Source organism: Patella vulgata, chromosome 5 (assembly GCF_932274485.2).
Source record: "Patella vulgata chromosome 5, xgPatVulg1.2, whole genome shotgun sequence".
In the NCBI taxonomy this organism is placed as follows: Eukaryota; Metazoa; Mollusca; class Gastropoda; family Patellidae; genus Patella; species Patella vulgata.
The window spans coordinates 28,901,267-28,922,736 of record NC_065883.2 but is presented as its reverse complement, the minus strand read 5'-3'; the positions used below and the strand labels follow the sequence as shown (position 1 = coordinate 28,922,736).

Genomic DNA, 21,470 nt, shown 5'->3' with positions numbered 1-21,470 from the left:
GTGAAGGATAATATATGTATATAAAACATGATATAATAAATATTTTGAAGGATTGATGTTGACTTTTAAGATGACCGCCAAACAGAGTAAAATATAAAGTTAGGTAAAACAAGCATACAGGGGATGACACACATTAATAATTATTGACCCTGCTACTGGTTTGATGTAAAGTTATCTTCTAACACTGGCTTCTAAAATCCAGGTCCAAATCCTAGTTCCATTTCGCTACAACTAGTGAAAGGTCCCACACATGAGGTATGCCATGCTTACTCAGTGCAATACCTGATAACATTTCTCATTTTACGCTATGTACTCTACAAATTAGCTTCTAAAATCAAGGTCTGAACTCTTGATGTATAGATAACCACACAAAGCATGGAATGCACCCACACAGCAGCTTTGTCTCAAAAGGAAAACTTGGATTTGAGCAAATTTGATAAGGAACAGGATCCTTGAATAAATCTAATCTCTTGGGTTCATCCTCTTATGACTCTATTGCTTCCAACCAAATTATAAAAAAACAGCGGTTTCCAGGCAAGATACACCCACATTTTGCAAGAGGTGGATAGAGAACAAGCTAAAAACAAAAGCGATTTTACGTACAATCAGGGGCCATAATCAAGAAAGTTATGGTCTGAAATGCGCACATATCAAAAGGGACCGAGAACTTTGGGATATAAAGATATATTTTAAATTTCATCAAAATTGGATAAAAATTGTGACCTCTGAGTGTCCACAACCTTCGTATTACATACTTTTACATAATTTGCATACAAAGGCAGTTTCATTTCGATTTTCCCGGAATTTAAAATTTAACCTTCATTATGGTGAAATGGTGATATATTTTAATGGTTTTTAAAATTCGATAAAAAATTGTGACCTCTAGAGAATCCACAAGCTAAAAACCCAATTTTTCGTACAATCAAGGACGATAATCCAGGAAGATACGATCTGATATGCGAAAATAGCGAAAGGAACCGAGTTCTTTGGGACATAAACATGTTTCATCAAAATCTGATAACAATTGTGACTTCTAAGGGGGTAAACAACCTTGGTATGACATACTTTTACACTATTTGGATACAAGGAGATGACATTTTGTCAGGCAGTTTTGGTCTGATTTTCATGAAATATGAACTTTACCAACATTACGGTGTAACTGTGATATATTTTTTTAAAGGGGTACAAGCTAAAAAACGCCATTTTTTTGTACAATCAGGGACCATAATTCAGGAAATTACAATCTGATATGCGCGAACATCGAAAGGAACCAAGATCTTTGAGTTATAAACATGCATTTCAAGAATCATCAAAATCAGATGAAAATTGTGACCTCTAGCGTACCTACAAGCTAAAAATGTGATTTTTCGTACAGTCAGGGGCCATAATCCATGAAGTTACGGTCCGATACATGCCAATATCGAAAGGAGCCAAGATCTTTGGAGAGAGAGAGAGAAAAGGGGTTCAACGTCCACTCGACACAAACTAGGTCATTTCGGGACTAACACATGATTCAATTTTATTTCAATAATTTGCTTGTGCGTAGGGGTCTTTAGCAGTAGGAGGAAACCGGAGGACCAGGAGAAAACCCACGAGATTGTCACGTACAACCGGGGAATCGAAACCCCGCCAGTTGACTCAATGACAGACCGTATGATACAGTGCGCGCACAGGCTAACCATTCGGCCATCCAACCCCACCTCCCCCTAGATCTTTGGGTTATAAAAATGCATTTCAAGTATCATCAAAATCAGATGAAAATTGTGACCTGTAGATTGTCTACAAACAAATTGGATACGGGCGACGACAATATACGTCCACATGAACATGTAGGTATATAAAAACTACAGCTTCTCATGTTCACAAAGTTTTCAGCGAAGGTGGATAACTCCGGAATGGAAAGTCAAGGTACACTCAATATCGATAGGGTTTGTCCTCTCATGACCACAATGCTTCACACCATATTTGACAGTCTGTAATGTTCACAAGGTTTTTGACAAAAAGGGGATAACTCTGTAACGGAAAGTTGTGTAAAGCTGAAAATTAATAGGGTTCATACTCTCATGCGTCCCGTCTTCATTAGCCCAGTTCGGAGCAGAACAGTAGGACGTTAAACCCCATTTCATTTCATTTCTCTCATGCATACAACCAAATTTGAAAAAGCTGGGTTTCTATCCTATCCGAACAACTAAATGTTGTCCCACCAGGCCCTCTCCTGCACCACAAACATGGGGGAACCCAGCCGGAAAATCCTGATGAACTTTCTAGGCCAACACTGGGATAAAACATGGCTCCCATCCATTAAAACCTATAGCCTTTATTAAGTTCACAAGGTTTTCCAGAAAAGGGGGCAAAACTCCTGAATAGAAAGTTGAACGCTGAATATCAACAGGATTCATCTTCTCATGACCCTAATGCTACACACCAAATGTTAGAAAAAAATCTGTTAAAATCTATAGCCTATATCGTGTTCACAAGGGTGAATGACTCCGGAATGGAAAGTTGAAGAATGTTTAATATCGATAGAGTTCTTCGTTCATGAACCCAATGCTTCCCAACAAATTTGAATGAAATCCATTAACAAATTAAATAAAATGGGATTAACGTCCTACTGTTCTGCTTCAACTGGCCTAATGATACGGGCATATGCCATACAGTGTGCTATGAGGGAAAATTTGTCCGGCCAGCAGCACTACGACCTACTCTTATATTGAATTCCAACTGCTAAGGGATCTTTTACATGCACTCGAATGTGTACACAGGACCTCGAGTAGACAGCTGTCCTTGTCAGCCATCCATTCTTCACCACTGACAAGGGGGAAACCCTGTCGGAAAAAATCTGTTAAAAACTAAAGCCTATTTCGCATTCACAATGTTTTCTGAAAAGGACAATAACTTTGGAATGGAAATTCTTAGAATCCTGAATATCGGATAGGGTTTGTCCTTTAATGACCACAAAGCTTCACACCAAATTTGAATAAAATCTGTCGAAAAACTACAGCATCTAACACGTTCACAATGTTTTCGGCAATGGGGGGTAACTCCAAAACTACAGCCCCTAATAGGCCGCATTCCATGGACACAAATTGTCGTTGCAAAAATATTTTCGTTCCTACAAATCCGGTCTAGAAGAAATTTTGTCAGTGTATAGTTCATATAGAGATATTCGTTTGTTGTAATGTTCTCCAAAAAATTTCATAGTTCTTCGGTGATATTCTTCTTTGAAATCCGGACTATTTATTGATAGTAAAATTCATAGTGCACGAGGTCACTGGACAGAATTCAGCGTTGTTCGCCGCGTCACGTGACCGTATTTTCCACAATCGACCAATCACGTTATTGTCTACATTCGCGTGTATTGTTGGTAAACACAAAATGGCGTGCTTCACGAGGAACACATTGCAGTTATACATGTAGAAGCTACACGAAATGGCGACAAAGGCTCAATTAACTTGCATTGTTCACTTAGACAGTGTTAATAAGGGAGGTTTCAGAACCCTTTACAAACCCAAGGTGAGACAAATGTCGTGAGGTAGCTATAGACTGATTTCAATTGGATGGAAATGACCAATCTATTGCAGCATTTTTCGATACAAATGGATTTATTACGAAGGATATTATATTGAAGATACAGTCAGCTGTGGTTTTGGATTTCACCCAACGTTTTATAGATGTTTTAAGAACAAAACAGTTAAAAGATGCAAGAAAGAAAGAGAGTGAGAAGGCAGCGTCTACGTTCAGTCCAACCGACTAAAACTGTCACAACATACAGAATTTTACCAAACATTATTTAACAACTGACTATTACTATTAGTATATTAATCATTCGACAAAAATAACAATTCACTCATAACATAATATTTTTAAAAACGGTTTCACCAAACCTTCAACAAGATATGACCACTTCTATTCCAACTAGTAGAAGTAATAAATAAATGAAATAAAGGTGCATTATATAGGCTACAGACCATAAGTCCAGAAAAATTTGTGAATGAAAGAATTTTGAATATAACCATCCAAGTCAACCCAGAACATTGCATGCTGTGATTCAAAGGAAAGAGGGGAATACCAATTAATCAAAGTTTTTGATAATCCCTAATTAAGTCCTTCACACCCCACTGATAAAGTAACATGAGCTGAACATTAATGTCCAGTCGACACAAAGTAGGTCATTTTGGGGTCCAGCATATGGTTCCTTTTTATTTAAATAATTCGCTTGCGTGTAAGGTCTGTAGCAGAGGGAGGAAACTGGGGGACTCGGAGAAAACCCACAAGGTTGAACAAATGACCCTAGTCCTTGTCACGTACGTGCAGAGAATTGAAACTACGTCACTTGACGCAATGACAGACCTTTTGATTTCATGTGTACATGTTAAACCATTTGCCACCCACCCTCCATATTAAATAGATGTCTTTGTAAATTATGTATGTTACAGTTATACAGTGTATTAAGTATAAATGTCTACAGTGAATTTAAATTTATGTATTAAATAAATGTATATGAAAATATTATCTATTAAGAAATATTGGTATTTATATTATGCAATATTTATATTAATAAATATCATTTGATACATAATATATCAAAATTCAAATGTTCTTTTTGGCCATTATGACCTAATGTTTTGGCCGTTATGTAGTTATGACCAAAATGTTTGACCGTTATGACCAAATACTTGAGCCATTTTGGTTTAGGGCCTTTATGTCCATAACCCCTACTACTAGGCCTAGTACTTCAACAACTTTAAAAATTAAAAGTGTGTCTCATTCACCCCCACTCCTTCATTAATCTCACCAAAGGAATCACATCATGGTGCAGTATTTGTTACTACTTCATCAGAGTTAAAGAAGTCAGTTTTATCAGAGATCTTTATAATTTGCAAGAAAAAATCCAAGTATGTTCGAGCGGGGGCCACACAAAAGAAGGACAATTTAATCTCATGCGAAATAAAAATAGCATTTTTATTATTTTATTTAAAGCCCCAATAACACTTTTGCTGTTTTGATAAGTCCAGTGAAACAAATACCGGTAGCCTTATTCTAACTACTAAATGAGTTAGTGTCTTACTCTTAGTGTAAATCCTCCATTAAATTGTATTTTATTTATCTTAGGTGATCAGAAATATTTTTCGAATCAAGAAATGAAATGGGGTTTGACGTCCTACTGTTCTGCTCCTAAACTGGGCTAATGAAGACGGGTAAATCAAATGTAATTAGTATTGGATTTGATCGACTACATGTACAGTATCTGTTATAATTGTTTAAAGAAATCAAAATATTTATTAATCAGAAGCAAGATTTGAACATTGAAAGTGTGTGTGGCACTTTTACGATGATTACATGTACACTGTCGTTGGTGAGCCCCATATTGATAAGGGGGGGGGGGGGAGGGGTGCTATCTGGTTCATTGGCAGTTGCAGACAAAAACCATTTTTCTATATGAGAATGAAATTTGACATCTTTTAATTACAGTCAAGTGTTATTTGAATTCATATATCTATTGTAAGCTTATACATTGTAGATGCAAAATTTTATTTCGTCCATATGGGCTTTTCCCTGACAATTCTGAGCTAGTTCAAATTATTTAAGCATTATTCTTAATATTTCTGCAACTTTTTAAGTTCTCAACCTTTATTTCAAAATTATGTTTTTTATATTCTTAATCTTAGCTATACACTATCCTATCCATGATCGTTATTAAGACAGCAGGCTAGACAGGTTTTAAGTATGTTGTTATGTAAAATGAATGATTTCATTAGAATTACACTTATAGAGGCAGTGACCTTGTAATCTCCCTTGATATTAAGGCATTTTTCTAGTGAAATCGATGGTCCAATATCCTTAATCAGTGTCGAAAAAACCTGACTGACTGCCACATTTTATGTCAGTGTGATCAAAATACCTTTTGTGGCTCTCATACACCACTCCTCTACACGGGTGGGACGTTTTTGGGGTTCATTTGATCTCTGTTCGTCCCGACCGCGAGCAATTTGCAAGGTAAATCGTGCACATGGCTTTGTTTACAAATGCTATGACCTGGCACTTGACACCAGAATTTTTGACCACAACCCCGCAAGCGCGATCGCTGATTGGCCAAATTTTAAATAGCTGCGCAGGATCCAACTCACATCTACGCAAATATGGCTCCGCACTATAAAGAAATAAGTCATCGATTTCTAGCCTATTTCGAGCTTGAACTATTAAATTGGCAAATTTTATTGGAGAACTTTGTTGACATATTGATTGCACGATTATTGATAGTCCGATTTGTAGACTGGTTTAGTGGGAGCGAAGGTGACAAGATTTTCACCCCGAGAATGCGGCCTACACGTTCACAATGTTTTCGGCAATGGGGGATAACTCCCAAAAATAGATAGGGTTCGTCGGACTACATCCTCTCAGGACCGCAATTCTTACAACCAAATTTGAAAACAAGGTCACAAGTTGACGGCATATAGTAATACTACTCCCACACTGAAATGTGGGTGTATCAAATTGCAGACAATATTTTAAACATTTCAAAACAAGGTAAATGTTTATATAGTTTATTTATTATATGTATAATGTACATTTGTATGATAAATTTCATGTTCTTCAAAATAATCTCATATATACAAATATGTATATTTTTAAAAGTATACAGTAACAATTGTCGCAGCTTGCTGTAACAAATGTATACATGTTTCCAAAAACAATGTCTATAAACATCCAAATCAAAATGTCTAAGCTTCAAAAGTGTGCCAAAAATATACTTATATCAAACTTGCATAACTAACAAGGGTAAGAATAAAGTTAGTTCTTGTGGACTAATAATAATACCCTCAAATCATTTTAAAGGATCAATGTTTGAGGTTCAAACAATAGCACTTTTATTTATAAAATACTGTTTAACATAACACATCTTTAACTCATATAAACAAAACAAAAAAAATGTAACTTATGCTTATCGTTTTTTTAAAATAAAATTTAAAAAATCCACTGATTGCAATATAAAAGTTATTTTCTATGAGAGGGACAAATGATTTGTATTATTCTTCAAATGAATTTAGACCTGATCACCCCATACTGTTGTGCATTAAACTGTATTATTGAAGTCAACATATCCCATCAAGACATTTTCTTGAATTAAATATCCAGGAATTTAAAAAAAAAATATTTAGGTTCTAGAAGACATCTATCAGCTGCATAAAGTTCAATTCATATAAGAACCTGAGTGGTCACAATGCTCAATATACCTGCACAATTATGTTTGACATTCAATAATTTTAATCCAAATCAAGGGTATATTGCAAATGGATATACATTTCTCATTTCTCATTCACACAAATACAAATAACCCCGGACTTATTGACCTTAACGCTGAACTGGCATGTTTGTAGCACTTCCCTTGACCGTTCCCGCATCATCTGATTTCCATAACTGAGTAACGGTCTTTACTTGTGTATAGAATTGAACACCCTGTCAACAAATAAATTTATCAGTACAGGTTCAGTTTTAGTAGCAAATAGTTGTCCCAATAATTTTGCTTCATTTTATAGGGTTTCGTCAAAGATTTATAAAAATAGGAGGGAAATGCGATTTAACTTCCATTCAACACAACTAAAAATTTAATCATGTTCAACTTCTTCGGCTAAAGTGTTTCTGGATGTCAATGAAATCTTGTAGATATGTTTGTTCAGATTTGTCCAAATAAAATCCATTGGCTCCAACAGAACTGGGCCGGGGAACCGTAACAAAAGGGCAAATTCAGATAATCTTCAAAAATCTTTTTTTTTTCAGAAAGGCCTAATAGATTATTAAAAAAATGTAATAGGAAAGATAATAAAAGTTTATTAAAATAAACGTCCTGGACTTTAGACAGGGGCACCATAGAGGGGCAAATATGAACAAGTTCTACATGACATACTTGGAATTCATATGTCTGTTGATGGGTGGAATTGCAGGGGCAATATAATTTGGATTAATTAATGTATTTTTGTGGTTTTCTAAACTGCTTGATGTATTTCAACCTGATTTAGTATATGTACATTTATGTTTATTATGTGATGCTTCTCCAGTTTTGCTAAAAAAAGGTTACTTTTCTATAAAAGGGGAAGGGATTGGCCATCTGAATGAGGCAAATGCAGCTTCTTTTTCTAACCCACTCAATGGATTACAACCAGAATTGGTTGATATTTCCTGAGTAGTGCTTATTTAGATTTATTCAATTCACTAGGCATTGTAAAAGGACACCTTAATTAGGGTCAAATTTATGTATAATGTCATGAAAACATATGTTTAATGTATAAATCATCTTACCTGTTTACCATAGAAGTTAGTATCACCACGGAATGAACCACGAGAACCAGTAAAAGAGAACATAGGTAGGGGTACAGGTATTGGAACATTTACACCTACCTAAAATATACATTATAATTATTATAAACAATGTAAAACAAGCTCCACAATCAGAGACCTAAATCTCACTAATGATCAAAAGGCTTCTATATCATATACTATGTAAACAGATCTAAATCTTACTAATGATCAAAAGTTATTTCAAGCAAAAATGGAAAACTTATTCTTTGTATTTTTTACTTTTCTTAAATTGTCTGTATTTTTTTTAGTGAATTATTGGAATTTTTAAAAACGAACCAATATGTTGTGTATAAAATCAGAATTTTTTCAAATTAGAATGGGGGAGTTAATAAATAAAGCAACACAGAACAGAAAGACTCAAGATATGTTAAGAGTTAAATAATATTCCTGCCTACCTGACCGACATCACTTTCCATTGTGTATTTACGGGCTGTAGCACCATTCGTTGTAAAGATGGCAGTTCCATTACCATAGGGATTAGCGTTAACAATAGAAATTGCCTCATCCAATGTATCCACTTCTAAACTACATAAAACAGGTCCAAATATTTCCTCTGTATAGCACAGCATATTAGGCTAAAATTAACAATTTCATACATTTTATGGAATGCAATGAGTGGGATTTCTTACCGAACCCATCCTGCTGTAAACCTACTATAAACAATAACATGTGAACCACTTGAGAAGTGCTTATTACGATCCGCAAAGTTTTTGGGTATAAGTTCAACGCGGCAAGAATATTCATTCACTTTGATCCACTCACTCCATTCATTTGACACCTCCCTCTCTGTTCGGATAAGCTAGTGATTTGATGACAGACAGTATCTGGTCAGCTCTATTTAACTTGACGACCAGTGTCTGAAATACTGCCAGGCTGCATTTCCTACAGTCGGTTTCCCAAAATATTGTGGCGAAAATATTCATTCACTCACTCCGTTCGACACATTCCCAATCTGATTAAAACAAAGATTCTATTTCGTTTCGTTTTTTATAATTCAAAATTTAATTTTATATGTCTTCACAACACTAGGAACTGTAAGACTTGTTATATAACCCGCATTCTGGCTGATGTGAGGGATTAGCCAATGAAATAGACTGTTACAGCGAGTTTTTGGTGTGTAATGCACGGAACATATGGGTAACCCACTAGAAACATTAAGGCTGATTGATTAACAAAGGTCTGATGTCATAAGGTCAAAATCTGTTCGTATGACCCTTGACATGACCTTCCACTACAACCAGTCAGATTTCCAAGTAGTTCATGCCGTCGAAAGAATAAAAAAATAAACGAAATATAGATCTGTATTTTAATCAGATTGACACTTTCCTCTCTGTCTGGTCGGATAAACTAGTGATTTTGAGACACGTGATATCTGGTAAGCTCTATTTATCTCGACGATCAGTGCCTGAAATACTGCCAGACTGCATTTCATGCAGTCTATTTTTCAAATTTTCGGGGGCTTCACTGAGGTTGACGCTCATGAGGGGGCTTCGTCGAGTTTGGTTTGATACTTTCTTCTCTGGTCCCATAAATAATGGTCAGGTGACTGGCGGTATCTGGTTAGATCTATTTATCTCAACGATTAATGCCTGAAATGCTGCCAGGCTGCATTTCCGGCAGTCTGTTTTTCAAAAATTTGGACTTTCTTTTCTCCATGTTTGATACCAGATTTTTTCATCAAATAATTTGTGGAAAATAATATTGCCCTCTTATGCAGTAAGTACTTCATCATCCATGTATCAAACCAATTTCATGATGATAAAGGATATGCTTAATATTTTATCTGAAACATGCCATCTAGAGTAAAATATAACTATATACATCAACCATAAAATCATATCAATATGACTCACTTTTACTTTATTCAGAATAGTTGGACCAACAAAATTTCCCTTTTCATAACCTTGAACTTTGATATCTCGACCGTCTAGTAAGAGTTCTGCCCCTTCTTCTACACCTGATTGTACAAGACTAAGAACACGCTTTTTGGATTCTGGTGATATTAATGGACCAAGATCAGCATCAGGTTCGTGTCCAGCATTTACTTTTAGTTTTCTTGCTCGTTCAACAAGTTCTGGAATCCAGTTTTTAGCTTCGCCAACAAAAACAGCCGTCGACAGTGCCATACACCTCTGACCAGCAGCTCCAAAAGCAGCCCCTACCAACTGGAAGCATAAAACCTTTCTTATAGAAAACTATATTATTTATAGATATCAATGTCAATAATAAAAGTAGGTTAAAGATTGTAAACTATTCTCCTAGAATTTGTTGAATTTTTATCAATTTTTTGAATAAAATGGATGGAATTTTAAGTCTGGTCTACACACTCAGCCCACACAATTTGCCATGACAATAAGGACATAAGAAAACCAAATAATACCTGTGTTAATGTACTTTCTTTATTAGCATCAGGCATAATAACTCCATGATTCTTAGCTCCCTGTTAATTAAAATAACAAATAAACATCAAAATAACAACCCTAGGCTCCTTACAAGATTGTGAAATATAATACATTATCAGATACTATATTAGAGTTGGTCAGCTGTTGGATAAAAGTCTTTGTAAAGGAAGAAAAAATAACAATTCAAAATGTAGGTTTTTGGTGCACTAACATATGCTAAATCTTTGATTTTTTCAATCCATAACCAGTGGGAGGAAGCCAAATGATGGGTTCAAACTTCCAACCTAAAAGTCATAAAGAATCCAAAAATGATTGGTCTGGATAAAAAGCTGGCTGTCAGTAGAAATGTTAGACAATATTATCTTGTTTGGTTAAGATTTCATTCTTGATTTTTAAGAACAAGCGGTTGCCATGCAAGATATGCCCACATGTTGCAAGAGATGGACAGAGAACAAGCTCAAAAAAAGAAGTGATATTTCATACAATCAGGGGCCATAATTCAGAACGTTACGGTCTGATATGCGCAAACAGCGAAAGGAATTGAGATCTTTGGGACATAAACATATATTTTAAATTTGATCAAAATCTGATAAAAATTGTGACTTCTAGAGTGTCCACAACCTTGGAATTACATACTTTTACACTATTTGCGTACAAAAAGCGGCCATTATGTCGGGCAGTTTTGGTCAGATTTTTACGGAATTCAAACCCAACCTTCATTGATGTGTAATGGTGAAATGTTTAAACGTTTTTTAAAATCAGATAAAATTGAATACAAATTGTGACTTCTGTAGGGTCCACAAGCTAAAAATTAAATTTTTCGAAACAATCAGGTTCCATAATCCAGAAAGTTGCGTTCGGATATGCGCGATTATAGAAAGGAACCAAGATATAAACAACTGGATCAAAATTGTGGCCTCTAGAGGGTGCACAACCTTGATATACCATATTTGCATACGAGGGGCGGTCATTTTGTCCGGCAGTTTTGGTCCGATTTTCACGAAAATCGAACTCAACCATTATTAGGGTGTAACTGTGATATATTCAAATCGGATAAAAATTGTGACCTCTGCAGGGACCAAATATGTGCAAATATCAAAAGGAACCAAGATCTTTGGATTATAATCATACATCTAGAGTGTCCACAAGCTAAAAACGTGATTTTTGGTACAATCAGGGGCCATAATCCATAAAGTTATGGTCCGATACGTGCCAATATCAAAAGAAACCGAGATCTTTGGGAGATTGACCTATATTTCAAGTTTCGTCAAAATTGGATAAAAATTGTGACGTGTAGGGTGTTCACAAATAAATTGTGGATGGACAGGGGCAACGGCATAATACGTCCACATGAAAATGGGGGCATATAAAAAAGAATGCAAGGCAGACAATGTAAATTACACATACCATGTTAGACTGAACTCGTTTGCCACTTTTAGATCCTCTCTCATAAATATACTGACCCTGTAAATATATAAAGTGATATAACCATGGTATCACAAATAATTATAGATCAAGTTTTCTATACAAGAAATAACAGAGTCGTATCTAGAGTTTCACGATGTAAAAGGTTATATAAGGTACACAACCAACCTGTGATATCGAAAGTAGTAAGACTTCCAGAAGATAATAAATCAAGGTAATTTCTAAATACTGTCTTAAACCATTTTACTATGTTTACAATATGAACCAGTGATGGGATTTCGCCCATATATTCTGGACATGTTCCAACGTTATTTTCCAAACGTCCTGAATTGTCCGGCCAGGAATATGCCCAATCGAACATCATAATAATATTCAAAATTCCAAAATTAATATAACTGAGTGTATAACTAAAATTAATATAGTGTACTGAGTGTATAACTACCACTCAACCCGATTATTGATTAGGTAATTAAGTGATCAACGTATTTATCGTGTTATACCGTCTATTCACCTACATTAATTAACTACTTAATCTACCTTGATTGGCTGACTTAGTCCTTTGTCGGACAATTCATCAATCCCATTCTGAACAAAAGTCATTGCTTCTCCTTTGTCGGACTATATATCGATCCAATAAGAGTGATTATAAACTTAATCTACGTTATTAACCCCGTGATTTCTCCATTCTTGAATGTTTTAATCTCCTTAATGTCAGCCGACAACACATAGAAATTAGTCATGTCATATATGTCACATATCCTAATAGTATATAACATCACAAATCAATATACATTGTATCCGATAACATGTCTGTGATATGGCTTCGGTGGAAGTCGAAGTTAAATAAAGCTATTTCACACACATCCGATAAATATAAGACAATGCAAGCTCTGTTTCTGATCGCACGTTATAGTACAATAACTGAAATGAAGTAGAAATCTCATGAGACATGAAATTAAGAGATGTAAACATGCAAATCTGACACGTTTAATGTTGGAGAAATTTTTTTATTTTGATGGCACATTCTCGGATTTATGATTATATTTTAAATGGGGTTTATGTTTTTAAATAAATAAATAAACATGCTAAGAAATGTTGATGAATATTTCGATTGGCATAGTGTAAGTAGTTAATTGTTTTAGACGATAGCGTGTGCTAGAGTCAATTGCGATTATTTACTTAGTAGATGTCAGTCGCTCATTGTGGTAGAGCAACGGTTACTGCCAAATAAATTTCGGGATGTCATTTTTTTTAACTTCCGTATGTAAACAGAGTATAAGATGAATGGCGGACTTTCGCTGAAAAATATATCGACTTATACCCCGAAAAATACGGTAATATTGGAGGAATTTGATACATGTACGGGTCGGCACGCTTTCATTCTATCGTATTACGACCCCACGTAATTTTGTAGGAATATTACTGACATCAATTTGAAAAATATGAAAAATACCTATTTTTTATTATGTATGAATTTGAATATTTTGTTGACACTTGATTTTTAATTGTGGTCTGAAACCACCTGCTTAAATAATGATAAGAGTTATGCCCCTTTATTTTCAGGAACAAATGTCCGGCAAGAAAAATTTTGAAATCCCATCACTGATATGAACATATATTTTTATTAAGTAATAAATACTTACAGCTTGATCAGAACCAACAAATGATATAGCTTTGATATCTGGATGATCACAGATAAAATTAACAGCTAAAAAATACAAATAAATATATAATAAAAAAACATATTAAACAGAACAAGAGCCACTATTTGATCACTTTAATAGAATTCACAAAGTAGCAAAGTATTTTTGTACCATTCAACCTTGCAGAAGTTATATTGATTCACCCTGGCAAGAATCAAAAGAAAACTACTAAACCTGAACTGCCAACAATGATTTGTGTTGATTTCTTACAATATTTCCAACATATTGATGTTATTTGGTACATTTTCCAGCATATGGGTTAGTTTTATTTAAAATTAATTTTCAAGCATGATCTATTTCAAATGACAATTTCCCTTATATAAAAAATCTGTTAAAGAATAATCTTGTATAGAAAAAGTAATTGAAGCTGAATGTAGGTACAACACACACATCAAAATTACAAACAGTTTAGTCACATTCATCTCTTTTAAGCTCGGTGGCAGTTGAACAAAGAGTCAACCCTTGATAACCTGTATATTGTTCAAATATATAGAATGATTACTTACAGTCATGTCTACCATGTATAATATTAAATACACCATCAGGAAAACCAGCATCTTTAGCAAGTTGAGCTAATATCATGGTAGCACCAGGATCCCGTTCTGATGGTTTTATAATAGATGTATTACCACAAACTGCTGCCATTGGAAACATCTGCAAATATACAGATATAGGGATTTTAAACAAGGGCATCGGGGCTGCTGATATATACGTCCACATTCCTGGGGGTCGGGACATACACCAAGAAAAATAATTGCCAACTTTACAGTATAAGGAATAAATATGCAAAGTTCCAAAATGATCCATTCAGGATTACAGTCTATAGACGATAAACACAAAAACTGGGTGTGGCTCGGTCACTGGGGGTTGTATATGGAACAATATCAAAAGGTACAACCCTATGATAGATTATGACAGATTGGATCCAAGTCTGTTAATAATTGCAACCTGCAGATTATTTACAGACAAAATATTAACAAAAAGTGTGTGTGGCACCACCCAAGCGGGGTAGATCATGCACCAAAATCAAAAGTTGCTGTCCTTATGGTTTAAGTACACCAAGTTCCAAGATAATCCATTCAGAATTGTGACCTTCAAATGCTAAACACAAAAAATGGGCGTGGCCCTGTAGCTGGGGGTCGGGGCATGCACCAAAATCAATAGTTGCCGTCCTTAGGCTATAAGGAAACATATGCCAAGTTTCAAGATGATCCATTCAGAATTGATAAAAACAAAAATTGGGCATGGTTTTGTCCCTGGGGATTGGGACATACACCAAAATCAATAGTTGCTGTCCTTAGGCTATACAGAATACGTATGCATTGTTCCAAGACGATCCATTAAGAATTGTGAAATGAAATGAAATGGGGTTTAACGTCCTACTGTTCTGCTCCTAACCTGGGCTAATGAAGACGGGCATACGCCATACAGTGTGCTATGAGGGAAATTTTGCCCGGACAGCGGCACTACGGCCTACTCTTATATCGAATTCCAACTGCCAAGGGATCTTTTACGTGCACGCCAATGTGTACACAGGACCTCGGTTTTTCGTCCCATCCGAACGACTAGACAGCTTTCCTTGTCAGGCCCTCCGTCCTGCATCACTGACAAGGGAGAACCACACCGGAAAATCTGGATGAACTTTCTCGGCCAATGCAGGGATCGAACACCCGACCTCCAGGCTAGCGAGCTAGCGTCTTACCCACTTAGCCACGTGATTCCCGATTAAGAATTGTGGTCTGTAGATAACAAACAGACGCACAAAGAAACAAGTGGTTGCTATGCAAGATACGCCCACATTTTGCAAGAAATGGACAGAGAACAAGCACCAAAAAGAGAAGCGATGTTTCGTACAATCAGAGGCCATAATCCAAGAAGTTACGGTCCAATATGCGTGAATATCTACAGGAACCTAGATCTTCAGGATATAAACATATTTTAAGTTTCATCAAAATCAGATAAAAATTATAACCACAACCTTGGTATTACATACTTTTACACAATTTGCGTACAAGGAGCAGCCATTTTGTCCGGTAGTTTTAATCAGTTTTTTAAGAAATTCAAACTCATCTTCCATTGATGTATATCGGGGAAATACCTAAACTTTTTTTAAAATTGAATACAAATTGTGACTTCTAGCGGGGCTACAAGGTAAAAATGCAATTTTTCGAACAATCAGTGGCAATAATCCAGGAAGTTAAGTTCTGATATGCATAATTATCCAAAAGAACCAAGATCTTTGTGATATAGACATATCTTAAGTTTTTCATCAAAATTGGATCAAAATTGTGGTCTCTAGAGGGTCCACAACCTTGATATTCCATATATTTACACTATATGCGTATGAGGGCGGCCATTTTGTCCGGCAGTTTAATTCCGATTTTCACGAACTTTAAACTCTATCATCATTGGGAGATAGACCTATATTTCAAGTTTTGTCAAAATAGGATCAAAATTGTTACCTGTGGAGTGTCCGCAAACAAATTGTAGACGGGAGTCTGGATGGACAGGGGCGACAGCATAATACGTCCACATGAAAATGTGGGTGTATAAAAATGGGTGTGGCTTGGCGCCTAGGGTTTGGGCATTCGTCAAACACAATAGGGATCATCCTTAGGGTATAAGGAATAGGTATGCAAAGTTCAGATTCAAAAGGATCTGTCAAGAATTGTGACAGGTAGGTTACACACAGACAAAAAAAATGGGCGTGGCTCTGTCCCAGGGAATCGGGCATGCAAAAAAAATAACAGGGGTCATCCTTAAGGTATAAGGAATAAGTATGAAAAGTTTTCAAGACGATTCATTAAGAATTAGGACCTGTTGGGCAGGCACAACAAACAATAGGGATGATCCTTAGGGTATAAGAAATAAGTATGCAAAGTTTCAAGATGATCCGTTAAGAAATGCGGCCTGTAGACAACAAACCAACAAATACAAAAAAATGGGCGAGGCTCTGCCCCTGGGGGTCGGGCATCCAACAAAAACAATAGGGATCATCCTTAGGGTATAAGGAATAAGTATGCAAAGTTTCAAGACTATCCATTTCATAAAATGTGACCTGTAGGCGGCCCACAGACACACACACAGAGGGGCGAAGGCAACTCAATGTGGATTTATAAAAAGACGAGAATGACGGAATGGAGCTTAATGTCTCATCAACACAATACATTGCTATTCTGAGACAAACATTAGTTGTTTTGATGAGTAAAAAGTACAATACAAATGTACAATTACTCACCCACAGTGGAATCATAGCAGGAAAGTTAAATGGTGTAATACCAGCGACGACACCTAGTGGTAATTTGAATGTCATGGTATCCATATCTTTAGATATACCTTGTAATGTCTCTCCTAGTTGTAAGGATGGAATACTACAACAATGTTCTACAACCTCTAGAAAATAAATCATATAAATATATATACACCATTAAAAAAAAAAAGTTTTACAACCTCTAGAAAATAAACCATATAAATATATACAAAAGAGAAGTTAATGCTTGCGTTAGTTCTTATAAAACTAATGACACTTTTGTTTCATTTGTTTTAAAAACTGGGATTCAGTTGTTTGTGGTACCGGTATCATTAAATTTGAAACTATTCTATTCTTAATTATTCCATGCTCTAGAAGATAGAGATTCTGTATCAATGTCAAGAACAGATGTCAATAACTTACGTAAACCTCTCATTACATCACCCTCAGCATCTATCAATGTTTTTCCTTGTTCTTTTGTAATATTTGCTGCTATCATTTTCTGAAATGTATTAAACATTTGCTTAAAAATCTAACGATGTTGACAAACAATTTTCTTGTAAATATATACTTTATTTTGGTGAGAAGCAACCTGGAGAAAATCTATATCGTCATGCAGAAAGATAGAATTTAACTGTCAACTGATGGCTGTATATATGACAGACACAATATCTGCAAGGCATCACATTAGACCATTATTCCCCCCCGCCCCCACTAAAAAAACACCCCATCAAATTGTGTTTTTAGAAACCTACTAAGTTATCTTTAATAAGTTGTTGAAATTTGAACATAATCTGTTGACGAGTTAATACTGTTGTTTGCGACCAACTTCGGAAAGCATCCTTTGCCGAAGCGACAGCTGCTTCCATTTCATCTCTTGTACTCTCAGGGACACGTGTCACTAACTCATTAGTTGCCTAAAAATATAAAATAAAACTTTTAAATGTTGATTCTAGTGACTGTCATGATAGTTAACTATCTAGGATTGATAGGTGAACCATCTTATTTAAAGCTTAACATAAACTGGTTTTTGTAGATAAACATTTGCTTTTACTTCTACGTATATTTGAATTTTGTTTGCATTAGAAGATGTCTATAGCCAAATATGAAAAAACAAAACAACAAATCATTTGAATGGAGATTTCAGATTTTCTATTTTGATTCAGAAAGAAACATTTTGTTTCTTTTACTTACAGGATTAGGTAAATCTATCCATTTCGTAGTTTTGGATTCAACAAATTCTCCATTTATAAAATTCTTGGTAGTTGGCTGAAGAAAAAGAAGAGAGTACAGATAAATTAAGGTAATTAAATAATGCATGTCACAATAATAAAAACATATGATACAAAAAAGAAATGGGAATGAAACTTATTCTGGCAACATTTTGCTCATTGAATTGTTTCTACTGACTGATGCAATTTATATAATTGGCTAAATTCTTAAGAGTAATTTTTACTGTTACACATATTCAAAGATAATAATCGTTTCAATCAATTTATTGCTGGACTGTGTAAACCTAATTCTATTCAGATACTTACAACTGTGGCATAACATCTTGCAAAGCCTCTCCCCGTCAATACCTGAAAATACAAATCAAAAGTAGTGTGATTATATAGCTCTTCATAACATTATCCAACTGACATTGACAATAAAACCATTAGTTGGACAGTAATCAACACAAACATCATATCACACTTGCAGTCAAATGGTAAAGTTAAACTTTTGCTATCGTCTAGAACTACTTACGGTATTCCAATACAAATACTTGTCGACATTTCTAATAGCTTGTATAACTTGTATTTTAAAACATAACCCTATTTAAAATATAATCACAAACGCTAAAATAATCCATTAATATAAAGTTTTCTTTTAGCATCTCTTGTAATTTCTCGCGTCTCGCGAGAGTTCTTCTTTATTTTTAGAGATGCCATCTGTTTTTGGTAAAATTCATTGTAATATGTTACCACGTGCGATAAAAAACAGCATGTGTATTGTCTAGTATTAAATTATTGGATATATTGAAAAAAAAAATGGTTCAAATGAACCAAGAACAAAACTTGGAGTATTACTCAAGTTAGTCCTACATTTATAAACTGGTTATTTTACATTGATTAATATTATGAGGCATTTTTTGACATACATCGACACAACTCCTGTATCTCGATAAAAGATTGCTACGCTGTCCACAGCTTATAAAAAAAAAATCCTTCTGATATATTGCTTCGACTTATAGGTTTTCACTATGACTTGAGTCGATGATATTATTGCCAATACATGACATATACAGCGTTTTGGGGCCTGGATTTTTGAATCTAATAATCAAAGAATAGATTCGTCTTGTTTTTGCGAATGGAAATTATTTTTTGTGACTTAATTTTTTTTACTAAACCTCGGTCGGACAATCACGTCCTAACGAAAGGCAATTTGACCTGTCAAAAGGGGTCAATTTGGGCGGACATTGTCCGCATCCAGACGCTTATTTCAAGGTATGCATACAACATAAAGTCACCATTTATACTTTCTGTATTTTTATTATAAAAATCTCTTTAAGATACATTAGCACAAAAGTATTTATCGTGTGGTTATTTCTAATAAAAGTATAGGAATTTTGTTATGGAAAGTAGAAACATCCATTTTTACTAGAAAAATACTAGATTCCCGAAAAAAACACCCATGGAGCACGCACAGGACAAAAATGAGAGGGTGTCACTAATTGTCAGCCTGACGATTAGGGCTGTCTGCTCAAGTGTTCAATGTCAAAGGTTACATGAGTAGATTGTCTGACCGCTTTGCATTAGGGAGTGCTTAATATGTTGATAAACATGATGGCGATGGGACATCATTTCGAGACTAACATATTGTTCAATTTTACTTCATTAATTCGCAGCCTTGGCTAACTTCGGCTTCTTTACATAGATTTTTTGTAGCTTGTGGTATTTCCTTGCAAATACAATAGGCGTTTTTGTGAACCGATCAGATTAGACCGATTAGCTATTATACGCATTTGTGAACCAAGTTGATTATGCTAATCGTTACATTTGTGAGACGATTTAACTCAACTGATTAGGCAAATCGACCTAATCGTCCCAGGTGGTGTTTAGGCGATTAGATTTGACTTTTTCAAAATGGCGGAATGTTCGAAGTTGTAAGTAATTTTTAATGCTTATTGTTGTTTTTCTCCATAAAAAATGTTTTTTTTAAAACACATTTGACGTGTTTAATGTTAACTTTATAGTCCACAAGAATGTTAGATCACCTCTAAGCAATTTTATTCATTTACAGTTTTTTCAATATATTCCTCGATCCTAGGTTTTCTCAGTAAACTTTTGACATGTTTTGTCAATTCAGTTTTCAAAAAAATACTTGAACTTGTTGGACATAGGAGATTGTTTCTAACGGCAACCATTTTTCCTTTTTTGCGTAGATAACCTTCATTTGTCTTTAACAAGTCATCAATAATTAGCAGAGACAATTTTTTTTTCTGATCGGTGTCCGTGATGGCAGCCATCTTACCAAATTGTAATTATCAAATTTCACATTTGTGGACCATAGCTAATCAAATTGAAATCATACCAAATCGTACTAGCAAATCAAAACCTAATCTAATCGACTCACAAAAACGCCAAATGTTAGTTTTGACAGATTTGAAGCAATTTTTTGATAGATTAATTAGTTTGAATATGTTTTTAGTCCAAATATATCATTAATTAACCCAGTTTGTACATGGGATTGGGAAGACATCTTTAAGCAATTTACTTCTCATGTTTAGAAGACTAATAATGCCTTAATCGAAATTTCACAATTTCAGTGAGCAGAATTCTATGTCTGTGGGGCTACTCTCATCACCAGAAAAAAAAATGAAATGGGGTTTGGCATCCTAAAAATATTTGAACCAGGAAAAAAACCCAGTGAGGTAATGTATTTAGGAGCAATACAGTGTCAGTCTGTAGGCTTTATCTCATGTCTACTTGTAAAACAATGTAGATATATAACTTTTTTCACTCAGTCAGGTTTTGTAATTAAAAATAGACAATATTGATTTGAAGTCAGTTCTGCAGAGACTGTCAATCATTTTCAACATTTGATTTCTTTTCTAATTTTGTCCTTGCTCAACCCATTACCCTTGGATTTTTTTTAAAATGCACTTTCAGTTCTTATACCTGTTTATTCAACAATATTCTAAGGCAAGACATTTTGTTGACAATAAGTTAAGTGTGAAACAGTTCTGTTGCAAATTTTACTGATTCTATAACCTGCCAGTCCCTGCAACAACTGGTGTGTCCTTGACCGTAAAGAAGGTGGAATGGGGTCAACTAGACACCGATTATTTGA

General features: G+C 35.0%; 1 protein-coding gene across 1 annotated transcript; it reads right to left on the bottom strand.

Annotated features, from left to right (window-relative positions):
* Positions 1–6,529: 6,529 nt before the first annotated feature.
* On the bottom strand, positions 6,530–21,453 carry LOC126820500 (probable methylmalonate-semialdehyde dehydrogenase [acylating], mitochondrial). The gene is made up of 14 exons (XM_050548523.2): positions 21,299–21,453; positions 18,677–18,718; positions 18,333–18,407; positions 17,894–18,055; positions 17,562–17,640; positions 17,127–17,281; positions 14,395–14,542; positions 13,829–13,893; positions 12,168–12,224; positions 10,739–10,798; positions 10,212–10,523; positions 8,754–8,933; positions 8,299–8,397; positions 6,530–7,458 (listed from the first exon to the last, which is right to left on the bottom strand). The coding sequence occupies exons 1-14, from the start codon at positions 21,329–21,331 to the stop codon at positions 7,354–7,356; spliced, it is 1,572 nt and encodes a 523-aa protein (XP_050404480.1). The 5' UTR covers positions 21,332–21,453; the 3' UTR covers positions 6,530–7,353.
* Between the last annotated feature and the right edge of the window lie 17 nt (positions 21,454–21,470).